At 39.2% G+C, this 25939-nt stretch overlaps 1 protein-coding gene across 2 annotated transcripts in view; it reads left to right on the forward strand.

Annotated features, from left to right (window-relative positions):
* GRIA2 (glutamate ionotropic receptor AMPA type subunit 2) overlaps window positions 1-25939 on the forward strand; it is a gene marked incomplete at both ends in the record, with an annotated part of 158463 nt that overhangs the window by 103834 nt on the left and 28690 nt on the right. For both annotated transcript variants that reach the window (XM_082653454.1, XM_082653453.1), the window contains 7 exons: window positions 5-166; window positions 14746-14913; window positions 15172-15276; window positions 15955-16065; window positions 17569-17775; window positions 18267-18637; window positions 23156-23354. In XM_082653454.1, the coding sequence (XP_082509580.1) occupies window positions 5-166; window positions 14746-14913; window positions 15172-15276; window positions 15955-16065; window positions 17569-17775; window positions 18267-18637; window positions 23156-23354 (1323 nt within the window). The remainder of the gene's footprint in view (window positions 1-4; window positions 167-14745; window positions 14914-15171; window positions 15277-15954; window positions 16066-17568; window positions 17776-18266; window positions 18638-23155; window positions 23355-25939) is intronic.

A 25939-nucleotide genomic window follows, 5' to 3' on the forward strand; every position in this document is an offset into this window, starting at 1 on the left:
CCAGGGATTTACCGATGGAGACCTATTAAAAATTCAGTTTGGAGGTGCAAACGTCTCTGGATTTCAGATAGTAGACTATGATGACTCCATGGTATCTAAGTTTATAGAGAGATGGTCAACACTGGAAGAAAAAGAATACCCTGGAGCACACACGACTACAATTAAGGTACGTATCTATCAGGATCTACTTCTACCTCCATCACCATGTCTATCCCCACCTCCACCTCCATCTCCATTTCCACCTCCGCCTCCACCATCTTCACCTCCCCCTCCCATCCCCTCCCCCTCCCCTCCCCTCCCCTCCCCCTCCCTATCCACCCTCATCTCTATCTCTATCTAACTGTGGGTGAGTAGCCTGTTCTCTGGGACACCTTAGGAAGAAGATAAAAGTCTCAATTTGTTTTCATAATTAACAAAATAAATATAATGATTTATGTAATCAAAGAAACTTTGAACGCTAAATGCCATGCACTGCTCTGTAATAAGCGCTACCCAGACTCATCTTCTATTCTCTGTGTGTCTGGACACCTTGAGGTCTTCACTGGTTTATTCAGTGTACTTTATTGTGTCTATACATACATGCATATATTTACCCCCAAATATGACATATTTCTGCTGTTGATAGGAAGGGGTTTCTTTTTCTTCTGTTTGTCACCTGATTGAGAGCAGAGATAAGAGTAAAACCAGAGGGAGGAAGAGTGAGTGAGATGAGATCATGTTCACTTTTTGAGACTAGGTTTATGAAAAATAAAAGCTGCAGAATATTGTCAAATGTATAGTGATCTGTTTATCTGTGTTATCTGTGTATTATAGTGCAGGTTGCGCAAGAACCAGTCAGGGACAGTGTCATTTCAGTTGCTCTCATAGTTATGTTCATACATCCTGGAGAAGTTTTGTTGATGTTGTTGTTTTCTGCACAAATTGTTTGGCTTTAAATTTGCGTCTGGTTGTGAGACTGGTGCTAGATAAGAATTAGAAACTTTTAAGTTTTCTCCTTTGGGGTGTGTAAATGGATCCTATTAATTCAACGTCAAATTTAGGAAAGCATCCCATAGGATGCTAAAGCTTAGCCCGGAGCTAAGTTTTTCTCTAAAGTAGGTGACTTCTCGTTTGGTGACCTTGACTGAGATTCAGCACAGATACATGTATAAAGGGCTTGAGGGCCGTGGGCCTGCCACCATTTAACAGGGCTGCTTAGAAGGGAGGGGACCCCATCAGTGTCTGTCTCCTCCTGTGTTCAGCAGGGGTCTGACTGAGGCCCACATCCGCTGGGATTGCAGGCTTCCCTGCGTCCAGATGTGCGGCCAGTGAAGTCCTCTGATGGAGCGTGCATGTGGCGTTCACCCTCAGATGGGACTGACATTCCTTTGAACACTCTGCTAGTCATCGTGGAGCCTCCCACTGCTGCTGGCTGTGAGAAGGATGAAAGCGAAAGGAGATGATTCTTTTCTCACGGAAGGCATATGGTTATTAAAGTTCACGTGCTATGCCTCAAAGCGCAAGCGATTTAGGGGATAAGAGAGCAATGCATTCTGCTAACGTTTTTGCTAAGACCTAGCAGCAGAGTTCACTCTGCTGGTGACCTTTCTTTGCTCCCTTCTGGCTGTAACATTTCCCTCCAGAGCGGCTCCCTTTTGGTTTTTTCTGACAAGTTTCAGAAAGATCGTGGTGGCCCTTCCTTGTGGGGCGCCGCAAAGAGCATAGGCTTAAAAGGTTAAAGACACAGCCTCGCGAGTAGGTCTGTGTCGTTATTCCCTTCTTGCTCCCAGGTTCTTCAGAACTTTTTTTTTTATTATTCCATACATGTGTGTTAGCATATGGTATGCCGCATAGCACAGGGAGATCAGTTCAGTGCTTTGTGACCACCTAGAGGAGTGGGATAGGGAGGGAGACGCAAGCGGGAGGGGATATGGGGATATATGTATACGTATAGCTGATTCACTTTGTTATACAGCAGAAACTAACCCACCATTGTAAGGCAATTATACTCCAATAAAGATGTTAAAAACAAAACAAAACAAAACACAGCCTCTTCCATGTTCTGTGTATCCCTTGAGGTAGTACAAGGACCCTGCCCCAAGGCTACACTGTTGTTTCCTGACTGCCCCTCCCTTGTCTCCGCATCCCCTCCCTTCCCTGATTAGCGGCTGTTTGAACCTACCGGTTGGAACTCAGGGAAGATCCTGGAGGCCAGATTAAAGGAGCGCAGGCCCTGCACACACCCTGGTCCTTATCAGCAACCCCGCCCTAGAACCATTGCTGTAGAACTCCTCACCAAATCCTTCCGGGTTGGGACACACAGTTTTTCAGGGCACGAGCCTGCACGAACAGCAAAGCAATAAAGCTGTTCTTTTCTGCTTCACCCTCCACCCCCGAAAAAGTAGGCTGTCAATCACTTTTTGACCCTCGGCCCCAAAATTCAACAACATTTACAAAGACTCACTTAGCACAGCTTTGGAAACAGAGGTGCCGGTAGGAGATATATCTTCTATGGTCTTTGAAGCTTGATAGAAAGTACTGAAAATCTGTGTGGAGGATGTGCCTTTGGGTGGGAGTTCATCCTAACACGGAGGCATATTGCTTATGTACTAGACAGCCGGGAACTCAATATACTTTTAAAGAATGACTCTTGCCTTTGATAATCCAAAGCCTTATGGAGGATACAAACATGCCCGTAAGCAAATATAATAGCGAGTGATACATGTAAACGGTGGCAGCTCCTACACATGATTAGGACAGTACGGTAGGAAGGCTTTCCTGAGGTAGGACGCCTGAGCAGGGCTCTGCCCGTGAGCCATGCCACAGCGTAACAGGTCCAGGGAAATCGGGAGGAGTGAGGTGTCGACAGGTGTAAAGAGTAATCCCAAGACAGGACTTTCATGGTTGTTTCTGTCATGATTGTTTCACGGGCAGAAGAAAGGAAGAAAAACTAGATAGGGAACAATGTACCATTTCCTGATACAAACAAGCATATATCATCTGTCCAAGGGAAAATATCTCGAATGCGGTTGTCTCTTTTTACATTGTGTTTTGGGTCACGGACTGTAGCAGGTATGTTGCTAGATAATTTAAATCGTAAACTTATGCTATAGGCATGAGAGCCTGTAAAAATATAATTCATAACATCAAATCCTCTCCGTGGGTAGGCATTGGAAATTATATAATTTATATCAAGTTGTGGGACTATTAAATTAATAATTATTTAAAACTTCTAGTCTTCCTTGAAAGTTAATACACCTTCCACAGCTTCCTAATTAAAATCAATCTTATTCAATAAATACAAGTAAACCTTATGTGTTTCAATATTTAACATATTTTAATAACCACCGAATATAAATTGCAAATGTTAAATTTCTTCATTCTTATATCCTGTGCCAAAAATAACTCTAGAGACTTAAAATCTGACTCTCTTTCACTAATGTGCTAATTTGGGGCAGTATTCACTTATTCATTCATCAATTCATTATACATTTTACTGAGTTTTTACTCTGCAAGCGGTCACTGTTCTAGGTGTCAGAGAAAAGACAAAGTTCCAGTCTTCAAGGGGTCGATCGTCTTCAGGCTAGAAACCAGCAATCACCTTGTATTAACTTTGGTGGAAGTTGTCTTACGGACGCGTTAATATCAACGCATTCTCAACTTCTGATTTCCACCTCTGCTCCCTCTTCATCCCCTGAAACACTATTCCTACAACAACCCTTCCCTGTCAGTTGATGGCAACCCCGTCTTTTCAGCTGTTCCTTCAGCCAAGGACTTGCAAGTGTCCCGGAGCCCTCTCTTACCCGGTGGCCCACGTCCAGTCTGTCAGGAAACACTACGCCTCTTCTGCACCCACCCTAAATCCAGCCCCCATGGCCCTGCTGCTGGGTTACTGCAACGATCTCCTAGACGGGGTTCCCTGCCTCCTGACTGACCCCTCTCTCTCCCATGCTTGTGGTCCTTTTAAAATGTAAATTACATTGTGTCCCTGCTGCTCTCCGGCCCCCCAGCCCTGTGGCCATCCATACCACAGCAGTGCAAGCCAGACTCACCCCACTGACCACGAAGCCCTACGTGCTCCACCTTCCTCTCTTGGGCTCTCCCCTCACTCCCTCTGCTTCAGCTACAGTGGCCTTTCTGCCAGTTCTTTTTTTTTTTATTATTTTTATTGGACTGTAGCTGATGTACAATGTTGTGTTAGTGTCAGGTGCACAGAAAAGTGACTCATTTATACAGATACATAGATCCACTCTTTTTTAGGTTCTTTTCCCATATAGGTCATTACAGAGTACTGAGTAGAGTTCTCTGTGCTGTACAGCAGGTTCTTACTAGTGATCTATTTTACATGTAGTAGTGTGTATATATCAATCCCAATCTCCCAGTTTATCCCCCCTGTCACTGCCTGGTAACCATAAGTTGTTTTCTACATCTGTGAATATATTTCTGTTTTATAAATAAGTTCATTTGTACCCTTTTTATAGATTCCACATATAGGTGATATGATACGGTATTTGTCCTTCTCTTTCTGACTTACTTCACTTAGTATGATAATCTCTAGGTCCATCCATGTTGCTGCAAATGGCATTACTTCATTCTTTTTTATGGCTGAGTAATATTCCATTGTATATATGTACCACATCTTCTTTATCCAGTCATCTGTCGGTGGGCACTTAGGTGGTTTCCATGTCTTCGCTGTTGTAAATAGAGCTGCTATAGACATTGGGGTGCACGTATCATTCTGCCGTTTTTTAAGCACGGGAGACACGTTCTCTCTTCAGAGCCTTTGCACTGGCTCTGTCCTCTTCTGGACTCTTCTGCCCTTAGCATCTGCAAGGCTAAGCCTCCTGCCCCTCTGTAGCTCTTTGTTCAGTTTTCATCTCCTTAACGACCCCAGAAGCAGGTTCTCTATTTAAACTTGCAATCTCCCACCCATTAGGGTGTGTTCCATCCCCCTTCCCTGCTCCAGCTTTTTCATATGTTTCCCTTTAATAGCTCCTAGTCTACTGTATTTATAATGAATGTATTCATTACCTTGTTAATTGTTTTCTCCATCTTGAAAGTAAGTGCCATGTGGGCAGGGAGTTTTTGTTGGTGTTTGTTTCTTCACTGGTTTTGTTTGCTCCCAGGCTCCTGGAATAAGGCCTGGCACAGAGCAGCTGTTTAGTAAAGGCTTTCTGAATGAACAGATAGAGGAAAGCAAAAGTTCTGTGGTAGCACCCTTAAGAGGCCCCTAACCCCAGTTCTACACGTAAGAAAAGGCTTCCTTCTTTGAGGAAATCATATGGAATTTAAAACCTGAAGGAGAGGTAGGTATTAGGAGAAAGAAGGGACGGTAACTTCCCATAGAGAAAATGAGAAATTAAAGTCTGGTGTGCAAGGAAAATGTAAATATTTCTGTAAGGCTGGAGGCTGAACAGAGGTGTTTGGGGGGAATTCTGAGAAATAATACTTATAAATATGCAGGCTCCAGATCTTGAGGGCCTTGTTGACCTATTAAGGAACGTTTATTCTCATTCTGAGAGCAGCAGGGACCCCCTAGAGGACAGCCATCACCACGATTGTGAAACAGGAAGTTAATGGGCTGCCTTGGCGACAAGAGAACTTGGTGGCAGGAGAGCTTTTAGGGCGATGCAGGAACAATGCAGACAACGGCTGTCAGTTGTCTGAATGGTGGTTGTGGTCTGAGGTGGGGGAAATAAATGGATTTGTTGCCCAGTTCTCTCCATGTCTTTAGAAATAATAATCGCAAAAATCACAACCATGCTTTTATAATGTATTAATATAAATTCAGCTGAGAGGTATTTGTGGATGGAAGACAAGACTCAGAAAAGCAGTCTCCTTCCTTCCTTCTGTCTTCTTGGTCTCTCGTCTCATGCCAGGATTTGCACAGAAGGCACAGAACAGAGACTTGCTGAAATGAAGAGGAATAAAGCGAAAACTAGGGCAACCCTTTGAAAATATCGTCACAGAGAAAGAAGAAAATAAGTAATTATCATTGCTATAGGATGGGGTTTAAATTCCTGCCCTTAGCATCTGCTGTGTTCTTTTACTCAGCCGTGGCAGAAAAGTCGTGTTATTTTACGGGATGAAATAGAAAATTCTGTAGTAATCAGACCTGAACCATCGCGGCGCCTGGGTTTAAATGGGACAATTAAAGGGAGCATTTTACCTTCCTCAAGAAGATGTTGACAAAGAGGCAGATGATAGAGATGATTTGCCACTATGATTTGCCAAACTAATTTATACACATTTCTATTTTGAGGTGGATTTTCAGGGTTCTCGGGGTCTCAACAACCTGCAAGATGTAACCATCCATTCTACCTTGTCAAGTGGCCAGTTTGAACCTAGTTTGACTTGTGTCTGCCGGGCCTGCCAGTGTCAAGGAATTCACCCCTAACACAGGACTGACATTGTGTGCCACTTAAATAATGGCTTTCCTGCAAGAATCCCATTTTACTCAGGAAAAGACTTAAAGCAGCAATCCGAACTTTCTTAATTGCTATCCTAAGAGACTTATTAGACCTGTCTGGAAATAGCATAATCTTTTTGAGTTTGGTAATTAGTGCTGTGCATTAAATAGTGCCCTGGTGGCTTCATAGAATTAATTCTGCTTCTCGAATGTTTTAACTGACCAAACCCACTGCTGGCACACTCTAGTCCCCTACAACGAACATTAAAGTATTTTGACATGCAACAAAAAAGAGGCTTGACAAATTTAGTCCGTTATGTTTTGTGGTTTAAAAAGTGTGTTTATGGGCTTCCCTGGTGGCGCAGCGGTTGAGAGTCCGCCTGCCGATGCAGGGGACGCGGGTTCGTGCCCCAGTCCGGGAAGATCCCACGTGCCGCGGAGCGGCTGGGCCCGTGAGCCATGGCCGCTGAGCCTGTGCGTCCGGAGCCTGTGCTCCGCGACCGGAGAGGCCACAGCAGTGAGACGCCCGCGTACCAAAAGAAAAAAAAAAGTGTGTTTATGACTGAAATAAACCCATAAATTGAAAATTCGATATTGATAACATTACATATTTCATAAAAATTACTTGAAAAATAATTTATTAAGCTATTGCAATACATCTTACACCATGAAAAATAAAAATACATTACCACTGCTTGAATTATAATGCAGGATATCTGGGTTCATCTCGGGTCCACATTTTTTGGTCTGCAAAGGGAATAAATGTCCACGATCTCTGAGATTTCTCCCAAATCTCTAATACCATGATCATGTGACATGCAAATTTAGGCATGCAAAAGCGTATGCTAACATTTCTAATTTTTGCCAAATTTATGACCCTCAAGAGGCTCCTCTGTCTCTTAAAGATTGTAGTGACTTTGAGCAGGTCACCTCCGCTGAAATCAAATCTTAAATTACCCTGGAAATATTGGTTTCATTGTTCATAGACTACAAAGAATAAGCCACTTTCACCTGTTAGAAGGTGCCTAAGAAGTGGGGAGCATCGGGGGGAGGAACTCATGCAACGAACAAGTAAAATACCTGCCTCTAAGAAAAGCCTTTTCTCTTCTCCGGGTGAATCAAAACCAAGCACTGTGTTGATTCGAGTATCTCTTTTCTATCTTGATGAATCTGATTCGTTTTAGCTGAAAATTTGAATCCCTAAGTGAATCTAGAGTTTCGGAATGTAAAAGTCTTGGTCCTTAAGCAAGATTTTCAGCCAGGGTCAATAGCCAATCTGGCTAATTTAGGCAAAGATATGTTGTTTTTAATATATTCTTTTTACATTCAAGAGTCTTTCACCCCAGTGTATTAAAAATTATTTTTATTATTCATAGAGAATGATAAAAAAGGATGTTAATGGTGGTTTCCTGCCAGTGGAGCTGTCTTTTCCCCCTTGAAAATGTGATACAGCTTGTGTGCTTACTAAAGATGTTGAGTTTTGTTTTTGTTTTTGTTTTTTGGTACGCGGGTCCCTCACCGTTGCGGCCTCTCCCGCTGCGGAGCACAGGCTCCGGACGCGCAGGCTCAGCGGCCATGGCTCACGGGCCCAGCCGCTCCGCGGCATGTGGGATCTTCCCAGACCAGGGCACGAACCCGCGTCCCCTGCATCGGCAGGCGGACTCTCAACCACTGCGCCACCGGGGAAGCCCAGATGTTGAGTTTTTATTAGCTTTCTAATTAAGACTTTATTTTTGTAGAGCAGGTTTAGGTTCACAGCAAAACTGGGCAGAAAGTACAGACATTTCCCATATATCCTCTTCTCCTACACTCGCACAGCCTCCTCCAATATCAACTCCACTCACAGCGTGATTCATGTGTTAGAATTGATGAGCCTTCATCGACACGTCATAATTACCCAAGGTCTACAGTTTACCTTACTGTTCACTCTTGTTGTTATACATTTTACGGGTTTGAACAAATGGACAGTGACATGCTTTCATTAGTATAGTTTCAGACAGAGCATCTCCACTGCTCTAAAGGTGGCTTCACCTATTCGTCCTTCCCTCCCCCCAGCCCCTGGCAACCACTGTCTCCGTAGTTTTTACTGTCTCCATAGTTTTGCCTTTTCCAGAAGGTCATATAGTTGGAATTATATAGCCTGTAGCCTTTTCTGGTGGGCTCCTTTCACTTAGTCACCTGCGTTTAAAGTCCCTCGTTGTCTGCGAAGCTTGGTAGCTTGCTCTTTTGTAGCGATGATCTTATTGCATTGTCTGCATGTACCCCAGATTATCCACTCATTTATTGAAGAATATCCTGGTTGCTTCCAAGTTTTGGCAATTGGGAATGAAGCTGCTATGAGCACCCGTGTGGTGGTTTTTGAGTGGACATAGGCTTTCAGCTCCTTTGGGTAAAGGCCAAGGAGTGTGATTGCTGATCCTGTGGTAAGAGTCTGTTTAGTTTTGTAAGAAACAACCTGTCTGCCAAAGTAGCCATATACCATTTTGTGTTTCCACCGACAATGAGTGAGAGTTCCTGTTCCTCCAGTGATGTTTAGTCTTACTGAAGATTTTACAGTTTTATGCAGTGAAGCTACAAAGATCACATGTCCAAAAGGCTTAGAGGAAATTAACGATGACCTTATCACAGACATGTCTTTTCCAGAGGTTAGACTTCAGTTGAATTTGAAATGAAGAGAAGTGAATAATTTTAAGTTTATAATGTATTTCATAATAATGTTTTTCTTTTCTATGGCTTTAGTTGATTCTAGGCCATTGCCAAGAAGTTTTAAAAAAAAGACTTTCTAAAATTTTCTTATAAGCTTAGTTATTTTTCCTAGAGCTCATCATTTTTGACTATGTTGATAATTTTGTAATGGAGAAACTGAGAATTGTTATATTGTGTAAGATTCTCTAGGGAGATATCATTCTATTGATAATAATTTTAACTAAATAATTGATGCTATTTTAAAAATGATTATGGAAAACTTATCAGTCTATAAAACTTACAGCCCAAAGTATGTTACACAAATGCTAGTTTTATGGAAAGTAATTGATGTTAAGGAAAAATTTTAAATGGTAATTAGTTTGGGCAGTGCTGACCAAACAAAGTTAAACTGGAATTGTTACTGCAGTATTTCTCAGGGCCTTTAATATGCCAACATGAGAACCATCTTCTGAACTTATTGGATCCGAGACTCTTGTAGATCAGGATGGCAGTTTTCAAAATGTTGTAAAAATAAGCTAGTTTTGAACAAGTTAGATCGTAATAAAAGGAAAAAAGAAGACAAACATGCTGGTTAATAACTTGCATTTTTAGCATATTTTTCAACTCATCCGGCTTCTCGTTTCCTGTAACTTTATGCATTTGATGTGGAATTTGCCAAATAAGGGGACCAACAGTTTCAGTGTGCCTGGGACTCCAGACTTTCTGATCCAGAACTGGGACAGACCCAGGCAAACCAGGAAGGTCGGTCACCCTCATTACTTCAAATGCCTTCACCTTTGTCACATATTTTTGTGACCCTGAGAAAAACATAACTTGTAACTTGCAGTCTTCACCTATAAAATTGGAATAAAAATATTTGTTGCATAGAGGTTTTTGTTTCTTTTTTTTTAAAGGACTTACTAGGAAGCTATCTAACTCAGGTTTGGCTCGTAGTGAATTAGGTCAACCTGAATTCTTCCTTTCTCCCTCACCTTCCTTTCCAACACTACTACGACGTAGAGCAGACATTGTTCTCCTTATTTTATTGATAAGAAACTTTGGATACTGATGCTATAGTTAACTTGCTCAAGGCAACAGAGCTGTAAATGGCAAAATCAGGACTTGAGGCAGCCCTGATAGAAATCAGAAGGTGCTGTATTCCATGCTTTCTAAACTATACTCAGTTCAATTTCAAGTGTCAACGAACGTTTGGAAAGTGGCCATTCATAGGAAATTTTGTAACGCTTTGATAAATGCTAAAGCCTAGTACTTCCTCTTTGAATGGCATTTCTTTTTCTATCTTCACACCGTGCGGGTAACATATGTTTCGGAACAGGTGCTATCATTATGAAGGTCCATAAAATTTTATATTATAGCCCATTTATCCTCTTTGAATATTCATTAAATTTGAAATGTATATAGAACTCCTTTTCATCTCCTCTTTTTTTTTTTTTTTTTGGCTGTAAGACTACCCTTTCAGGTATCAGTAATTATAGTAACGCATTATTGAATAATATCTGATCACTATTGGGCCTAACAAACATGTTTAAAATGCTTATTTTATTTTTGAAAAATAAGTCTCAATAAAGATACATTTGAAATGGAATAAAAAGCACATTTGGAAAATGGACCATAAAAACGTTTTCCCAGATTTCTTCTTCAAGTGTGGATAGGAGTGATGGTGATATAGCATCACAGAACATAATGGTCCCCAGTGAGATATAAATTTCCAGCTCAGCTGAGGGATTTCACAGAACATCAGGGCAGAGATGATGCATTTGTTTTCGAAGAAGGAGATCTTACATCACCATCACGTTCCCTTCAAATGAATTTACATCTAGTTTAGTGAATGGTAGAATAAAACTGAAATATTTAACTGTCCAATCAAAAACGTGATATATTTGTTGAGAAAAATAAATGAGCCACATATGCAGAACATGAACAAGAAGGAGGTACGGATACAGAATCTGTTGATTTTCTCTCAGCCCCGAATTGTGTCTATGATTGTGACTTTTAATTTACAGTGATAATAGGCTTGAGACTTGATTAGATTTGAACATTTGAAAAAGGTTGGAAGGATTTTTCTTCTTAGTGAGCTCGTGCCCTGGGTCATAATGATAACACACTGCGTGGACTTAAATACTTCTAGTTCATTCAGCTTCATCTTATTTTTTAATGTAGTTCACCAACATTTATAGACCTCTGAAACATTTAGCAGATGGCTTTATAGATTTCTCATAGTAATGTGAGCAGGGTAACTGAAGGAAGAGTCTGCCTTTTAACTATGATCATTACTCTCAAAAACAAACTGCAGTACAGGTTTCTGTTTAGCGGTGGATGGATTGCTGTATAAGACAACAAACTAATTGGTTTTTTTTCCTCTAGGAGAATAGAGACAGTCATATAAGTGAGGCAGGAAAAAGCCGATGTGATATCTCCATTTCTCCAAGAAGTCTTTTCCTAAGTAGATATGACTTAAAACAATACTTTTGATATAATACAGTTTTTTTAAAAAAAGGTACATGGTTATTGTAGAATACTTGGAAAAGAAATATCATGTATGTTTCCTCCCTGTTATTCTAACCATTTTGTTTATTTTTCTTTCCTTTTTTTGTTGAAGGGATATAACCATTGTTTATTACTCTCACTTTTTGTTGAAAAAACTTTAGTTGTAATACTGTTTTTCACTTATTTTATAGCTAACATTATTTGTATTGTTACATATTGTTATTAGTAGAACTTTTTAACGGCTACATAATACTTCCACAAGGCAGAAAGCATAGTGTATTTTTTTTTTAAGAATTTTTTTTTGATGTGGACCATTTTTAAAGTCTTTACTGAATTTGTTACAATATCGCTTTTGTTTAATGGTTTGGTTTTTTGGCTGCGAATCATGTGGGATATTAGCTCCTCAACCAGGGATCGAACCCACACCCCCTGCACTGGAAGGAGAAGTCTTAACCACTGGACTGCCAGGGAAGTCCCAGAAAGCATGGTTTTTAAACGTTCCTTTACTCTCAGAAATCTAGGTTCCTTCTAATTTTTGCATATTACAAATGATACTGAAATGAATAGCTTGTGTGAAAATTCTCTGTATTTGAGAATATTTTCTCAGGATAAGTTCCCAGTAATTGAAAATTACATTTTCAATCCAAGAATATAAGTTGCCTAATATAAGTTGCCTAAATGGATATGTAACAGTATATTTTGCTAATATCTTGCATGTACAGTTTGAAGGAAGAGGTTGCAGATTTTGGAAAAGATAGTGATGGGTTTTATTTAGATCCATCTAATAGAGGTATTTCCAGGAAACTTAACTGCAGTCATCCAGGAGATATTCTAGATTTGTCAAGAAGGACTCACGAATAGGCCTGCAGTGACGTTGCTTAAGAAAATTTAGCAGTAAATGTGAATATCTTATCACAGTTAACAGCATCAATCACAGTTCTGCGGGCTCAAATCATTTTCTTTTTCTTCTTTCTTCTTACCAAATTTCCCATCAAATTTGATTCATTCATGGGATAAAATGAAACTGATTCAACTAAACTATTTCATGCGAAGATTAAGTGATAACTTCACATTACCATTTTTAGCATTAAAAACTCAGAACAATTTCTGCATGTGAGGAGAGGATAATTCATACCACATAAATTACTTTCTCATTTGCTTTATTGTACCATCTTTCATATTAAAAATAAACAACACAGGCGTCTATCCACCACTGGACCGATTTATAACACTAATGATATTTGCAATTATCTGTTTATGTATCTTTTCACTGAACTGGGAGGCAATGTGAGTCCCATAAAGATAGAATCAGTATCAAGATCTCTGGCCTTGCTTCCTCCCTTCCTTCCTCCAGCTGTGCCCTGGGCTCTGAGAATTCAGTGGTGACATAAGTTTTCTGCTTCCCTAGAGTAACTGTTCTATTGGGGAGGAGAGATGAAGTAGACAAAGAATGCATGAAGAAGATACTCAGATGCTGGTAGAGACTATGAAGGGGATGAACAAGGTCCCGTGCAGGAGAGTGACTGGGTGGGCTGGGCAGGAAGGGCACTGCTGAGGAAGTCATGTTTGAGTGAATGGATGCGATTTAAAGCCATGGACTGAATGAGATCACTTCAAGAGAGCAAGGAGGGTGATGTGAAATGGAAAATTTAGAAAATCAGTCTTAACAAACGTTCTTGTGAAGGAAACAGAAAAAGATGGTGGAAATTGGAAGGAGATATGGACCTAAAAAGCAGTTATTGTATCTATCGATATCTATCTAATCTGTCTATTATCTATCATCGTCATCCACCTATCTATCAAATCTACCTACCTACCTATTGTTTTCTTCTTTTACTTGTGGTAGGAGATACTGGAGCAGTAGAATTGCTAATAGAGATGATCCAATAGAGAAAAAAGGCTGACGCGGGATATTGAGAGTATAAGTGCAGAACAAAATGTCCTCAGGGGCCTGAGGGGCGGAGTCAGTGTGAGGCTGGAGTGGAGGTCCTGAAGAAGGGGCGTGGCCACCTCAAGCGATGCCAGCTCAGGACGGAGACGGAGGGAAGGTGGAGCTTGGTAGTTTTCGGTGGAAAGGTCAGCTGGTTCTGTCTGTTGGCATCTATTTTCTTGGCGACCGGGAAGGCAGGGGAGTCAGCAGGAGAGAAAGAGAAGTGTATAGAAGAAGGTATAGAATAGTCACTTTTGAGAGTGGAAGAACCAAGTTACTGAAGAAAGAGGATTATTTGGAAATGTTGAGGTCCTGTTTCGGATGTGTGGTCAAAAATTTTAGTGTCACAAAATCAGTGTGATATGGCATTTTCCCCCCAGCTTCACTGTACTTCTGTTACCTAAAGACTGAAAAATACTGAATAACAGAAATTTCCTCAGCAGTAATTAAAGCTTTTATGTTACAATGGGATTTATCATTATTGACAGCAGCATCGAACGTAGATAAATGGCAATATATACACATGCCATAATAATACTTATCCAGCCCCTGACCATGCCTAGTACACATGTATTGATAGTAGTTTTTTTCTGCTTCGCCCCAGGCTCCTAAAATAATCCTGCTGCCCCACTGGGATCTGAATACCATAAGCTTGTAACCAGTACTATCATAGATTTTTGAAGCCTGAGGGGACCTAGAAATCATGAAGTTTGGTTGTTCTTCTAATTGAGTATCATAATCACTCAAAAGATCACTGCAGATCTATGTGAACATCACTAGGGTGGAATTAGAGATTAAGGATCCCCCAAATGATCAGTATTCTTTCCATATTGCCAGGTGAATCTCTCATTAGACAGTAGAGAAATATTGATTTGTTAATTTCATAATTTCCCATATCACCAGGTCAGGCCATAAAGTGATGCTCTAATGAGAAACTAGTTAGAAAAACAAAAACAAAAGTGAAAACATCAACACAATTATTATGAAAAGTCTCACCTGAAATAGATGAGATGTTAATATAATTGAAAATGTTTAGAATCAAAGGGACAGTCCATAGTTCCAATATTCCATACTACTCCTCTTACATTCTTAGGTTCCTAGAGATAGAAATTGTGCCTAAATTCTTGGACCCTGATACGGTATGTATGGTGGGCAACTGGAATCTTGATTGCCAGTGTACAGTGAGCCTCTGAATTTTCTCCCATTCTTATGAAATGTGTGTGGTACTTTTCAGTATACTTCTGCTCTGACCTATGACGCCGTTCAAGTGATGACCGAAGCTTTTCGAAACCTACGGAAGCAGAGAATTGAAATCTCCCGAAGGGGGAATGCAGGAGACTGTTTGGCAAACCCAGCTGTGCCCTGGGGACAAGGGGTAGAAATAGAAAGGGCCCTCAAACAGGTCAGTCACTGAAAATGATTGTAATGTGACTTAACGATGGCCACTACTTTTTCCTGCTGAATTAGTCATTCTTGTTTTATCCCTTCTGTTTTATAAAGAGGGAGTATTATTTCCTAACTACACAAAGGTAGGTTGAAGAGCAGAAACCTAATAAGTGTCATTTTTTTGACTTGCATCCCGGGAGAGTCATCTGGTCAACCACTCTGTATCTGGTGGAAGTGAATTTATAATTGTGCTCCTTTCCCATTTCCTCATTAGGTGCAGGTTGAAGGTCTCTCAGGAAATATCAAGTTTGACCAGAATGGAAAAAGAATAAATTATACAATTAACATCATGGAGCTCAAAACGAATGGGCCACGGAAGGTAAATCATTAGTGAATTGAAGGCATTCTCTCTGTGTGAGGAGGTGAGTTAGTGAACCCATCACCTCATCTTCCAGAATCCTGGAGACATATATTCACATAGCTGGATTCAACAACTTCCAGAAACATATATTTTAAAATATGTTTTCTAAATAAACTCTATTTATTTCTGGTAAGTAATCCTGAAATGTAATTTTAAGATATAATAAATAAAACTGTTATACTTTTTTTTTTAGACAGAGGTAGAAAAAGAGTTTAATGAGAAGAAAAAGAACTGTTTCTGAAAGATTATGGTTCAGGAGACCAAACATAGCTGGTGCAAATGTGAATGTAACTGTTCAAGTCAACATTTTTTTTTCTTCTGTTATGGCTGAAATGCCACTGTTTGGATTTTATTTATGTTTCTGTATGATCACTCCCACACAAATTACCCTTGGAGAGTATGAAAAGTGAACACGAAGAGACAAGCCGTTTCTAAGAATTGTTTTTGTTTGTTTATTTTTATAGTCTCTTTCAATTGCTATTAGATTCACGTGCATAAAAGGTACATCTCTGTTTAGAACAAGCCTAGTTAGTGTAGGTGTAATTTCAGATTCAAACATGGGTTTGAAAATAACTCAGTGCTTTGCCAGTAGGAAGGTCCTATGTCCAGGTGCCCACCTTCTGTACCCTTTTGCAGATCGGGTACTGGAGCGAAGTCGACAAAATGGTTGTTACTCTCACCGAACTCCCTTCTGGAAACGATACTTCTGGGCTTGAGAATAAGACTGTGGTCGTCACTACAATTTTGGTAATTAGCTACCTATGCCTCTGTTTTGCGTTCTTTTTCTTAAGAAAAATATCTGTCAACTGGAATCGCTGCTTATATTTAGGAGAATAACTGATACAGTGATGCTTCTGAATGTTTTAGTCATTCGCTGCATGCTTATTCTGTCAGAAGGACTCACAAACACAGCAACGGCACTCAGAATACGTCTTATCCTCTTCAGGACTGAACTTTGGCTCCACAGATAATTGGTAACCTGGTGCTCACGTGGGTGAACACCTAGGGCAAGCCTGGAAGAGCCTTCCTTGTATTCCTCCCATGTTTTACCTTTCCACTCCCACACAATTCTGGGTCCATTCTGTCCTTAGATTTGTTCCATGGTTTAATAATGTTGTCAACTTCTCTGTATTCGTATGGAAAGGTGAACTCCTGAAAGACAAGGGTGATCTCCCTTCCTTTTAACCCCGAGTCTCAACACAGTAGTTGGCACATAGCTAGTGCTAAGTGGCTGTATATTGGCTGGATGAGACAAAATTGAACTGGATCCTGAACGTCGAGGCTTTGGATAGATGGACGGCAGATGTCGATTATGACAAGAACTGCTGGGGAAATGAAATGGAGGAAATACGTGATTTTGCAGCAAAACAGTCTGATTTCATTTTACTAAGTTGTGACGTAGTGAATTTGTGAGATTCATTATGGTAACAATATTGAGAAGGGATAAGGGATTTGGATAAGAACATTGGTTGGCACTTGGAAAAGTCTTAATAAATGTAAGCTAGACGTCTGAGGATTTTTGCCTCAATCATGCCACTGAGAGGAGGTATCTCACTGAACCCCAAATATCCTCAGTGCCACTTTCCAGTGGAGAAAATTGGGGGGCTGGTGTTGAGTCATGTTTTCATGCTTCCTTTTTATGGTGTTCACAGGGGGGATGCTACTCCCTAGCTATCCGTGTAGCGTAATTCTAGGATATTCTATCACAAAGAGCAAGTGAGCTCTCAAGTCTGAGAGGGTAGATTCCATACATCACTATGGCAACGGCTCTTTGAGTCTGGGCACCACTGATCATGGACCTGATTTCCACAAGAACCTTATCCTGGAACTCGTAGTGGCACAGGGTTTTGGCTGAATGCTGGTTCTTTGGAGTCAGGGGAGCCCTAACTTAGAATAAGAGAGTGGTGGATCCAGAGTTGACTAAAACAGATGTTAAACCACATTATTCCTCTCTGAATACTAGGATTACAAGCACTACAAGGGGACATACTAACAGTTTGTGCTTTCGAGTCTCTTGTTTACTTTGGTATGGCCAGGTGCCAGCCATGTGCATGAAACATAATGAAAGATAGATGAGGACCTTTGATCAGAAGCATTATGCTTAATTTTTTCCCAGTTGTATTTTCCACTATCTGTATTCTACAACGTCTCTGGCTTACAGGTAATAATTAAACCAGAAGATTCGAGTGGATGCTAGTAGATCGGTAACACAGTTGTTTTGATCAACCAGAGCCCTTTCTTTCCATATAGGAATCTCCATATGTTATGATGAAGAAAAATCATGAAATGCTTGAAGGCAATGAGCGCTACGAGGGCTACTGTGTTGACTTGGCTGCAGAAATAGCCAAGCATTGTGGGTTCAAGTACAAGTTGACCATTGTTGGGGATGGCAAGTATGGGGCCAGGGATGCAGACACGAAAATTTGGAATGGGATGGTTGGAGAACTTGTATATGGGGTAAGTACTGTGCTTCTCAAAGGTAAAGTCATTACGTTTGAACTCTTGTTGAGAGAATGCTTGCCTTCCATGCAAAGTACCAATGTCTGAGATGGTGGGTTTCCCACATTGCTCTAGGAATGCTGTCTTATTTCCTTGTGCACATTTGAAGATGAAGGATGAAGTTAGAAGCAAATGTGCAGATGGAGACAGGCATCTCACCTGTCTTGAAGCCTATGGGCCATATGCATTGTTCAGAGATTGCCACGGCATAGAGGCAGATGTAGTTATCATAATCAAGCCAGAAGGGTGCACTCTGTATTTATAAACAGGAGGGATATTTGGGGAACTAATTGCTTTTCTTCTGTTAAGTATTTACTGGGATCCCACCAGGGAAATGATTATTCCCAGTTTCCTGATGTCCTTCCCTTCCCTTTGATCAAATAACGTAACCACGATTCCTCTCTGACCGTGACTCCTGGTTCTATTATTTTCCTTTGTTTCCCTTACAGAAAGCTGATATTGCAATTGCTCCATTAACCATCACCCTTGTGAGAGAGGAGGTGATCGATTTCTCAAAGCCCTTTATGAGCCTCGGGATATCAATCATGATCAAGAAGCCTCAGAAGTCCAAACCAGGAGTGTTTTCATTTCTTGATCCTTTAGCCTATGAGATCTGGATGTGCATTGTTTTTGCCTACATAGGGGTCAGTGTAGTTTTATTCCTGGTCAGCAGATTTAGCCCCTACGAGTGGCACACTGAGGAGTTTGAAGATGGAAGAGAAACACAAAGTAGTGAATCAACTAATGAATTTGGGATTTTTAATAGTCTCTGGTTTTCCTTGGGTGCCTTTATGCAGCAAGGATGCGATATTTCGCCAAGGTTGGTTACTCACCTGCTTCAACTTTGTGCATTTTAGGTCTCGAGTGGACATTCATGGTGTTTATGAATTCACTGTAAAGAAGTTAGCAGCCGCCGACTACCTGTCCTAGCAGCGTAAGACTCGTGAGGACAGACTCTTACCGTCGGCGTAAGCCTGTGAAATATTTGAGCAATGTTCTTTGAACGTTGATCCTATATTTCCCTGGTGAGATTATACACACCATGGAGAGGCTATAAAATGCATAAGGTTCCCATCGTTCCATGCCTTCTTGGAGGGGTACCGTGTTTTTGCTGCATATTCTCATTTTACAGTCATCTGTGTTTTGCTCCACAGACCTGTATATGGGAAAATGGGCAACATTACTGACTAACTGCAAAAGCGACACAACTCCATTTGCACACATCTCATCTCTCTCTCTCTTTTTTCTTCCCCCTCATTATTAGCTCATGGAAATGACATGAGAGAGATATTTATAAAATTTGTTTTTTTTTAAAGGTTAGGTTGCTGGGTTAAAAAGAATGTATGATAATATATTTTCCAAGTATCTAGAAATATATAGGTGGGTAATAATGACGGCTGATTGTTACAAATGCTTGTGCCATGTTGAATAGCAATACACATACAGGATGGAATAAATTCAAACATCCCTATTCTCATTATAATATTTTAATTCCTGCCCTAGAATGCCTAAATATAATGAGTGTATCCCAAAACACACATTGCCTTTATTCATGTCACGTACATGACTAAGAATGATAGCCATGTCTGGTTCTTCAGAGGAATAAATCATACTTTTCCTAATGAGATTGCTTTCACATTTAAAGCCTATATGATTATCGATCTACCGGCACATTTTAATTTGGGCTCAATTACCCTCCTTTGAGTCTATGGGTATCTTAGTAACTGAGGCAATGGCTTCTTAAATACTATTTCATTATTGTTAGTTTTTGAGCACTTTGGGGATAAGAAGTGATTAATTTCAAAAACCTATATGTGAAGCTCAAAATTTTGTATCTTCCGCCATCTTTTCTGTATACTACACCCATCAAGATAAAGGGAATATATCATGTATGCAGAAATTATCAACGACCTACTTCTCAGATAGCAGGGCACATTCTTATGAATTTTACGGATCTGAACAATTGTAATTCCATCAAATTCCCTGTGGCTTCTCTATGGAACTGCACTAAATTAGAACTCTATCAATGGTATTTGCATTGCATATATAGAGAGATATATAATTTTAATGTATAGCATATAATAATAATTATTACATACTATATATATATATATAATTATGACCTCTGACAAAACATATAAGATTCATAGTTTCATCTCTATAGTTGATCTGATTGAACTTAAAGGCATAAAGAGAAGTTTCTAATGATGAAGGAGGAAAATAGTAACCAGATTGGAATCTCAGAGAACACTGTGGCTCATAATAATAATGAAGTGATTCATCTTTGGTAAGAAGGCTCTTGAAGTATGATGTTGCCATAGTCCTGAGATATCAGGCAGTTATCCTAAGGTTCCACAAACTATGCTCTGCCTTTTGAATCAGCAGGAGAAGCATGTGAAGGTTCCTTAGGACACAGGACATATCGACCTGGGTTCCCATCGATGGACCCAGGTTTGTTTGCCCCGCTCCTCATGCACCAGGGCTCTGAAGGTTCTGGCCTCCAGTGCTTGTCTAGGAGCAGAAAACATATTGACATATAGGAGCTGGGGCACAAGGGACATTTAACAATCTGTGTTTTCCCAGGGTCCACCATGACATAGTGACATTCTAATTTTCAACAAGACTGCTTCCTAAAATATTATCTTTTTTCTTCATTTGTGATTTCTTTCATGAGTCATGACTCACTAAACTTCCACATGTAATCATTTTTATTTCCTGGTAAGATGTATCAATTTTAGATAGCATATTTTTCCTTGTTAGCATTTTTTTGGCCACAGAATATATATCAATAGATATATACATATATATATAAGCAAAATTCACTTCATTAAAATTTTCAAGCATATGTATCTTTCACTTTATGGTATATGTGCATTTACCAATTGAACTTACTACCTAATATTGGGAAATTCAAGGAGTTTTTTAAATGAACCAAACTATCATTTTTTAGAATGCAATGATGGTAACTCTAGATTAGGAAAGAATAGAGCAGCTTAGTACCTAACAAATCTTAATAATAATGTATGAAATCCACAGATCACTTTAGAGATGCTCTTTGTATATTTTAAACGATATTTATCAACTTTTTCCAAGTAAAATATGGTATGGAACTCTATTATTTATATGAGTAGAACACATTTAAATTTTAATATAGAATGGTTTATTGAACTGAATTGGTCATTGCCTGAAATTAAGTTTAGAATACGTTAACTGTAGTTTTGTGGAGACTAGGACCAAAGAATTATGAGAGCAAAACGTTGTAAAGTTGACTCTTATTCTCCGGTTTTCTTCTTCTTTTTTCCCCCCCCAATATCCTTAAAGGATTAAAATGATTAAAAATTTTCATTCTTAAAATAATTATTTAATAGAAATTTAAAAGAAATGGCAGAATATGTGCATTTATTTGCTCCGTTAGTGCAGATACTGAGAGATGAACGTTTTATTTTTAATTAGAAAAACATTTTTGTCTGTCACCATGAAACATAATATTGAATTTGCTCCTCTGCATAAAATTTCTCAGGAACTCCAGAATCATAATTGATCCTTTGAAAACACTTACAAGTAAATAATAAATTGCTCAAGAATTTTCTGTTTTGAATAATGCACAAGTCAAATAAATTTTGGGGGTTATCTCACACACTGTAAATAAACTGGCATATTTAATTAAATTTACAGCTAGAACAGAATGACTTATAAAAATGATTCTCAAATATATTACAAATAAACCTGAAATGTATAGTATCAAAAGCAATTACCATGCAATCGTTTTGTTTTAAGGGCTGTGAGTAGGCAGGTACTGAATCTACCCTCTTCAGTACAGGTTACATGTCATACAATTATACCTTCCATTGTGATGGAATAAATAGTGAACATTTTGAGAGTGGCTGTGTCTACATAGGGTTTTTCCAAAATCAAAATGTATTTAATATCCTTTTCAGAATATAAGTGAGACTTGTTTAACTTTTTTCCATTCTATCATATTTGTTTCATTCTTTGCAACTCTTAGAGACTGGTAAAGGCTCTTAATTATATTATTATTATTTTTTCATTGCTTGTGTGCTCTCTCTCTTTTTCTCTTTTATTTTAGCTGCAGATGTTTTTATCTAAAAAATCTTTACTTTTAGCTTCACCCCTTTTCTTGACTGCTTGAGTAGTTTATTCTACAAATACGATCTAATAATTTGATGTAGTGTCTATGTTTCATCAAAAATATTTCTTTATATTTAGTTTAGTTTAGGAGGTTTAGTTTAGGTCATAAATTGGCACATTTTCATGATTTAAATTTTTAGAAGTGTTACCTCTTCACTGTAGAAGGTTTAATTTTTAGGCATAACAGAGTTATTAACAAAAAAGAAAAAGTTATTATACTGGTGTGTTAATACTACTCAAATACCATTATATGTAGAACCCCACCAAATCTTACCAAATAATACCCTATGTATCTCTTTCTGTATCTACATGTCTACATTTATCTACCTAGGGTTTATCTACCAGTAAATTACTGGGAATCAATTAAGCTTTTGAAAAGTATTTTAAGAATTTATGGTCACAGAAATATTGTTATTATATTTCAACTAGGAATTTATATCTTGGCAAACTTTTACATGTCTAATTTGTTCTCCTTGAGTTTTCTTTTTTTTTTTTTAAGCAGGAGGCACAAAGGAACAGGGTCATAGCTGTCCACGCCCTGAAGCATCAGAGTTTTATTCATTAAGAATAATACTTTGTGTCATACTTTGTTTGTAGTATCACTATTTTCCATTTTAATCTTGTACTGTATCTAAAACCTATGTTTCTGCACACAAAAAAATACCTAATGAAATTTTGGACCTTTTTTGAGGGTTTTGAACTTCATTGGCTGGATTAAAAGGAGGGTTTCTTCAGTGTTTAAAGCCATATCTGTGGTACATACTCTTTTATATTGATATTTGATTTTGCTTGTCAACATTGTTCTGAGTTTTGCTGTTGATCTTAGATTTTATTGTTCGATTACTTATGTCATGAGTGGATAAAGTAGTATGAGCATTGGATAGATTATTTGCACATTTCTTGAAATTGATTGTTACGATATTTCATACCATAAACTCTTTGGCCATGATAACTATGAAAGAATCTCAGGAATCTGAAGTTCTGCCTCTGGCTGTCTCATCAAATCTAGCAAATCTGTACTCCTTGCCCAGAAGGTTTAATAATTTCAAGTGTCATCAACTCGCAGGTATATTGAAAAGTATAAAATTAAATATTTCCCTATAAATCGATATTTGCATAATACCGCTAACTTGTTTTCTTACGAGGTCATTCATTTCGCTTTACAAATCCATTTCGTACTTGTTATCAGATCCCTGTCCGGGCGCATTGTTGGAGGAGTTTGGTGGTTCTTTACCCTGATCATAATCTCCTCCTACACGGCTAACTTAGCTGCCTTCCTGACCGTGGAGAGGATGGTATCTCCCATTGAAAGTGCGGAGGATCTCTCTAAGCAAACAGAAATTGCTTATGGAACGTTAGACTCTGGCTCCACTAAGGAATTTTTCAGGGTAAGAGATTCTGCTTCCTAACTTCCGATTTTGTTCTTGTAATTAAACTTTGTGCCCCCTTGCCCCTCCTCCCGTGGTCTACACGAAAGTGCTGTGTGCAGGTAACTTCCTTCCCTGTCTCTAATTCTATTTCTGTTTTTTTTAAATTTTTATTTTATATTGGACTGTAGCTGATGTACAATGTTGTGTTACTTTCAGGTGTACAGCAAAGTGATTCAGTTATACATATACATATAATTTATTCTTTTGCAAATTCTTTTCCCATTTAGCTTATTACAGAATATTGAGTAGAGTTCCCTGTGCTATACAGTAGGTCTTTGTTGGTTGTCTATCTTATATATAGTAGAGAGTAGAGTGTATGTTAATCCCAACCTCCTAATTTATCCCACCTGCCCTTTCCCCTTTGGTAACCATAAGTTTGTTTTCTATGTCTGTTTTTAACCTTGACTTTACCCCGCTCCCTCCCCTACCGCTATACTTAGCACTATGTCTATCCTTTTGTTTGATTCCTGACTCCTTCGGAGAAAAACACTTTGTTGCAAAGAAATCTAGTTTTTAAAAAAAATTGATTGTCTTTTTGGAACAAAATTGAAGCAAAGTATAGTTAAATTTAGGTGATTATTTTTAAAAGAAAAGGATGTTGTACTTCGTTTTATGTTAAAGCATGACTTCCATCTATCTTACATAATTTACAGTTGAAAACTCACTTTCCAATCCGTTATGTTAATTCTAAGTCAGGAAACAGATTGTGTTCATATGTGGAAATTCCAAACTTTCTGTTAAACCCTCCAAGAAAAGGCTAACAAAGGCCTTCAACTTCTTGACTTTTAAAATGGGAATCATAATTACAACGTGTCTATTGAATGTATTTTAGTTTTAAAAGATCTGTGGCCTTATTATGGTCTCTGTTTATGGGCACCAGTCCAGAGGCTGATGTTGGTATAACTTTCTTTCATTATACTATTATCTCTCTATAAGAACTCATTCTATTAAAACACTTAAATATAGCAGATAAACTTTGGTATTGACATTAAGCCAAACACGGAGCATATGATGATCTCTGATAGTCCATCTTTGGGTGTGCCTAACTTTGAGTGAGATCCAGGCCAGTTTACTTCTGCATTAGGATTTAGGACTTTCAACTTCCAGTTGAAGTAGTAGACTGTAATTTGAAGACTGTCTCCTTCTGCATTGCCACTGGTCTCTTTTCCAAATAACATCAGTTGTGCTCCAGATATCACGGGAGAAAAAGTAGTGTTGTCAGACGGCTGACAACAGAAAATAACTTGGCTGTACGTGGGGTGGGCAGGACCTTGACTCTTCCACTAGGTACCGCGACGTAAGCTGAGAGCGTGGTCCATCTGTCAGCGGGTACTTTGACTTTGATGCTGCATATGAATGTTGTAATGCAGATTTGTTACTAATGACAATTTACTGCTACTTCTGAAAATAGTTGCAATACTCTTAATATAACACAGTGCTCTAGCCTGATCATAACAGTGGACCTATTAAAATAGATTAGAATATCACGTGATTCTCAATTAGAAGTGTATTTTGAAACATTTTTAAATTGTTTGTGTCCCGATAGGTCTTGCTTCTATTTTACTGGTATATTTTATTGGTGTTCCGCGCTCTTGAAGTAAATGAGTCCTATGAATGAGGCAGAGGCTTGTTAGATCATATGCTTTACTTAGTGCTCCTTATATTGACGGAAATAACCTTAATTGTTTCCAGACACTGTCTGTTGAGAGTTACTCTCGTTAGCTTGTTTGGACAACGAGAGGACCAACTGTGCTCAGCAACTGCACTTTCAGGATCTCAGAGCTTTTCAGTGTACCTGAACTCGATCATAGAAACACGCGCCTTAATCAGCGGGATGCCAAAATTTCATGATTAGAATATGCAAATTCCCCAGGAGACAGGGTGAGAAGGCTGTGTGACTCTGGGCAAAGGATGCCGCTACTCTTGTGTTTCAGCTCAGTAACCCCATGGAGACCATGGTCCCCATGTGCAGCGCACACACACACTCACACACACACACATGCACGCATGCACACACGCTGACATATCTGTGGGGTGCCATGCGCCTATATAGGATTGTGGTGCTTTCCTTCCCTAGAATAATAGAGAAGTGATGTGAGTATTTAGGCAACCTGATAACCTTTATGAGTACAGTTTCCCAAAGCAGTTTCTTATGCGTCATCTCTGAATCTCACAGTATTTCTGTCTGATAGCTGGGGCGATCACTTTTGTTTGCATGTTGTGCGTTATTAAATTTAAGCTCGGATACATGTGAGGACTTGACCAAATTCCAGCAGATAACAAGTGTGCTGAGGACTTTTACTCCTAAAGAGTGCTTTCCGTACACTGTTTTTCCTTCCTTCCTCCGGATTTACTTTGCTGCTCTCCTGCTGTGTTTCGGTCACCTCCGTGTCGGCGTATGTCATGTTAGAGGATTATAATGGTGGAAATCCAGACAGGGCCTCACAGTTCCTCTCAATATACCTTCAAAAGGAATTGTTGATGCGTGACCTTGGCTAGGTCTCAGTGCTATAGCATAGCAGTCAGCTACTCCTTATCTAGAG

This window comes from Grampus griseus (genome assembly GCF_964374135.1).
Source record: "Grampus griseus genome assembly, chromosome: 4".
Classification (NCBI taxonomy): Eukaryota; Metazoa; Chordata; class Mammalia; order Artiodactyla; family Delphinidae; genus Grampus; species Grampus griseus.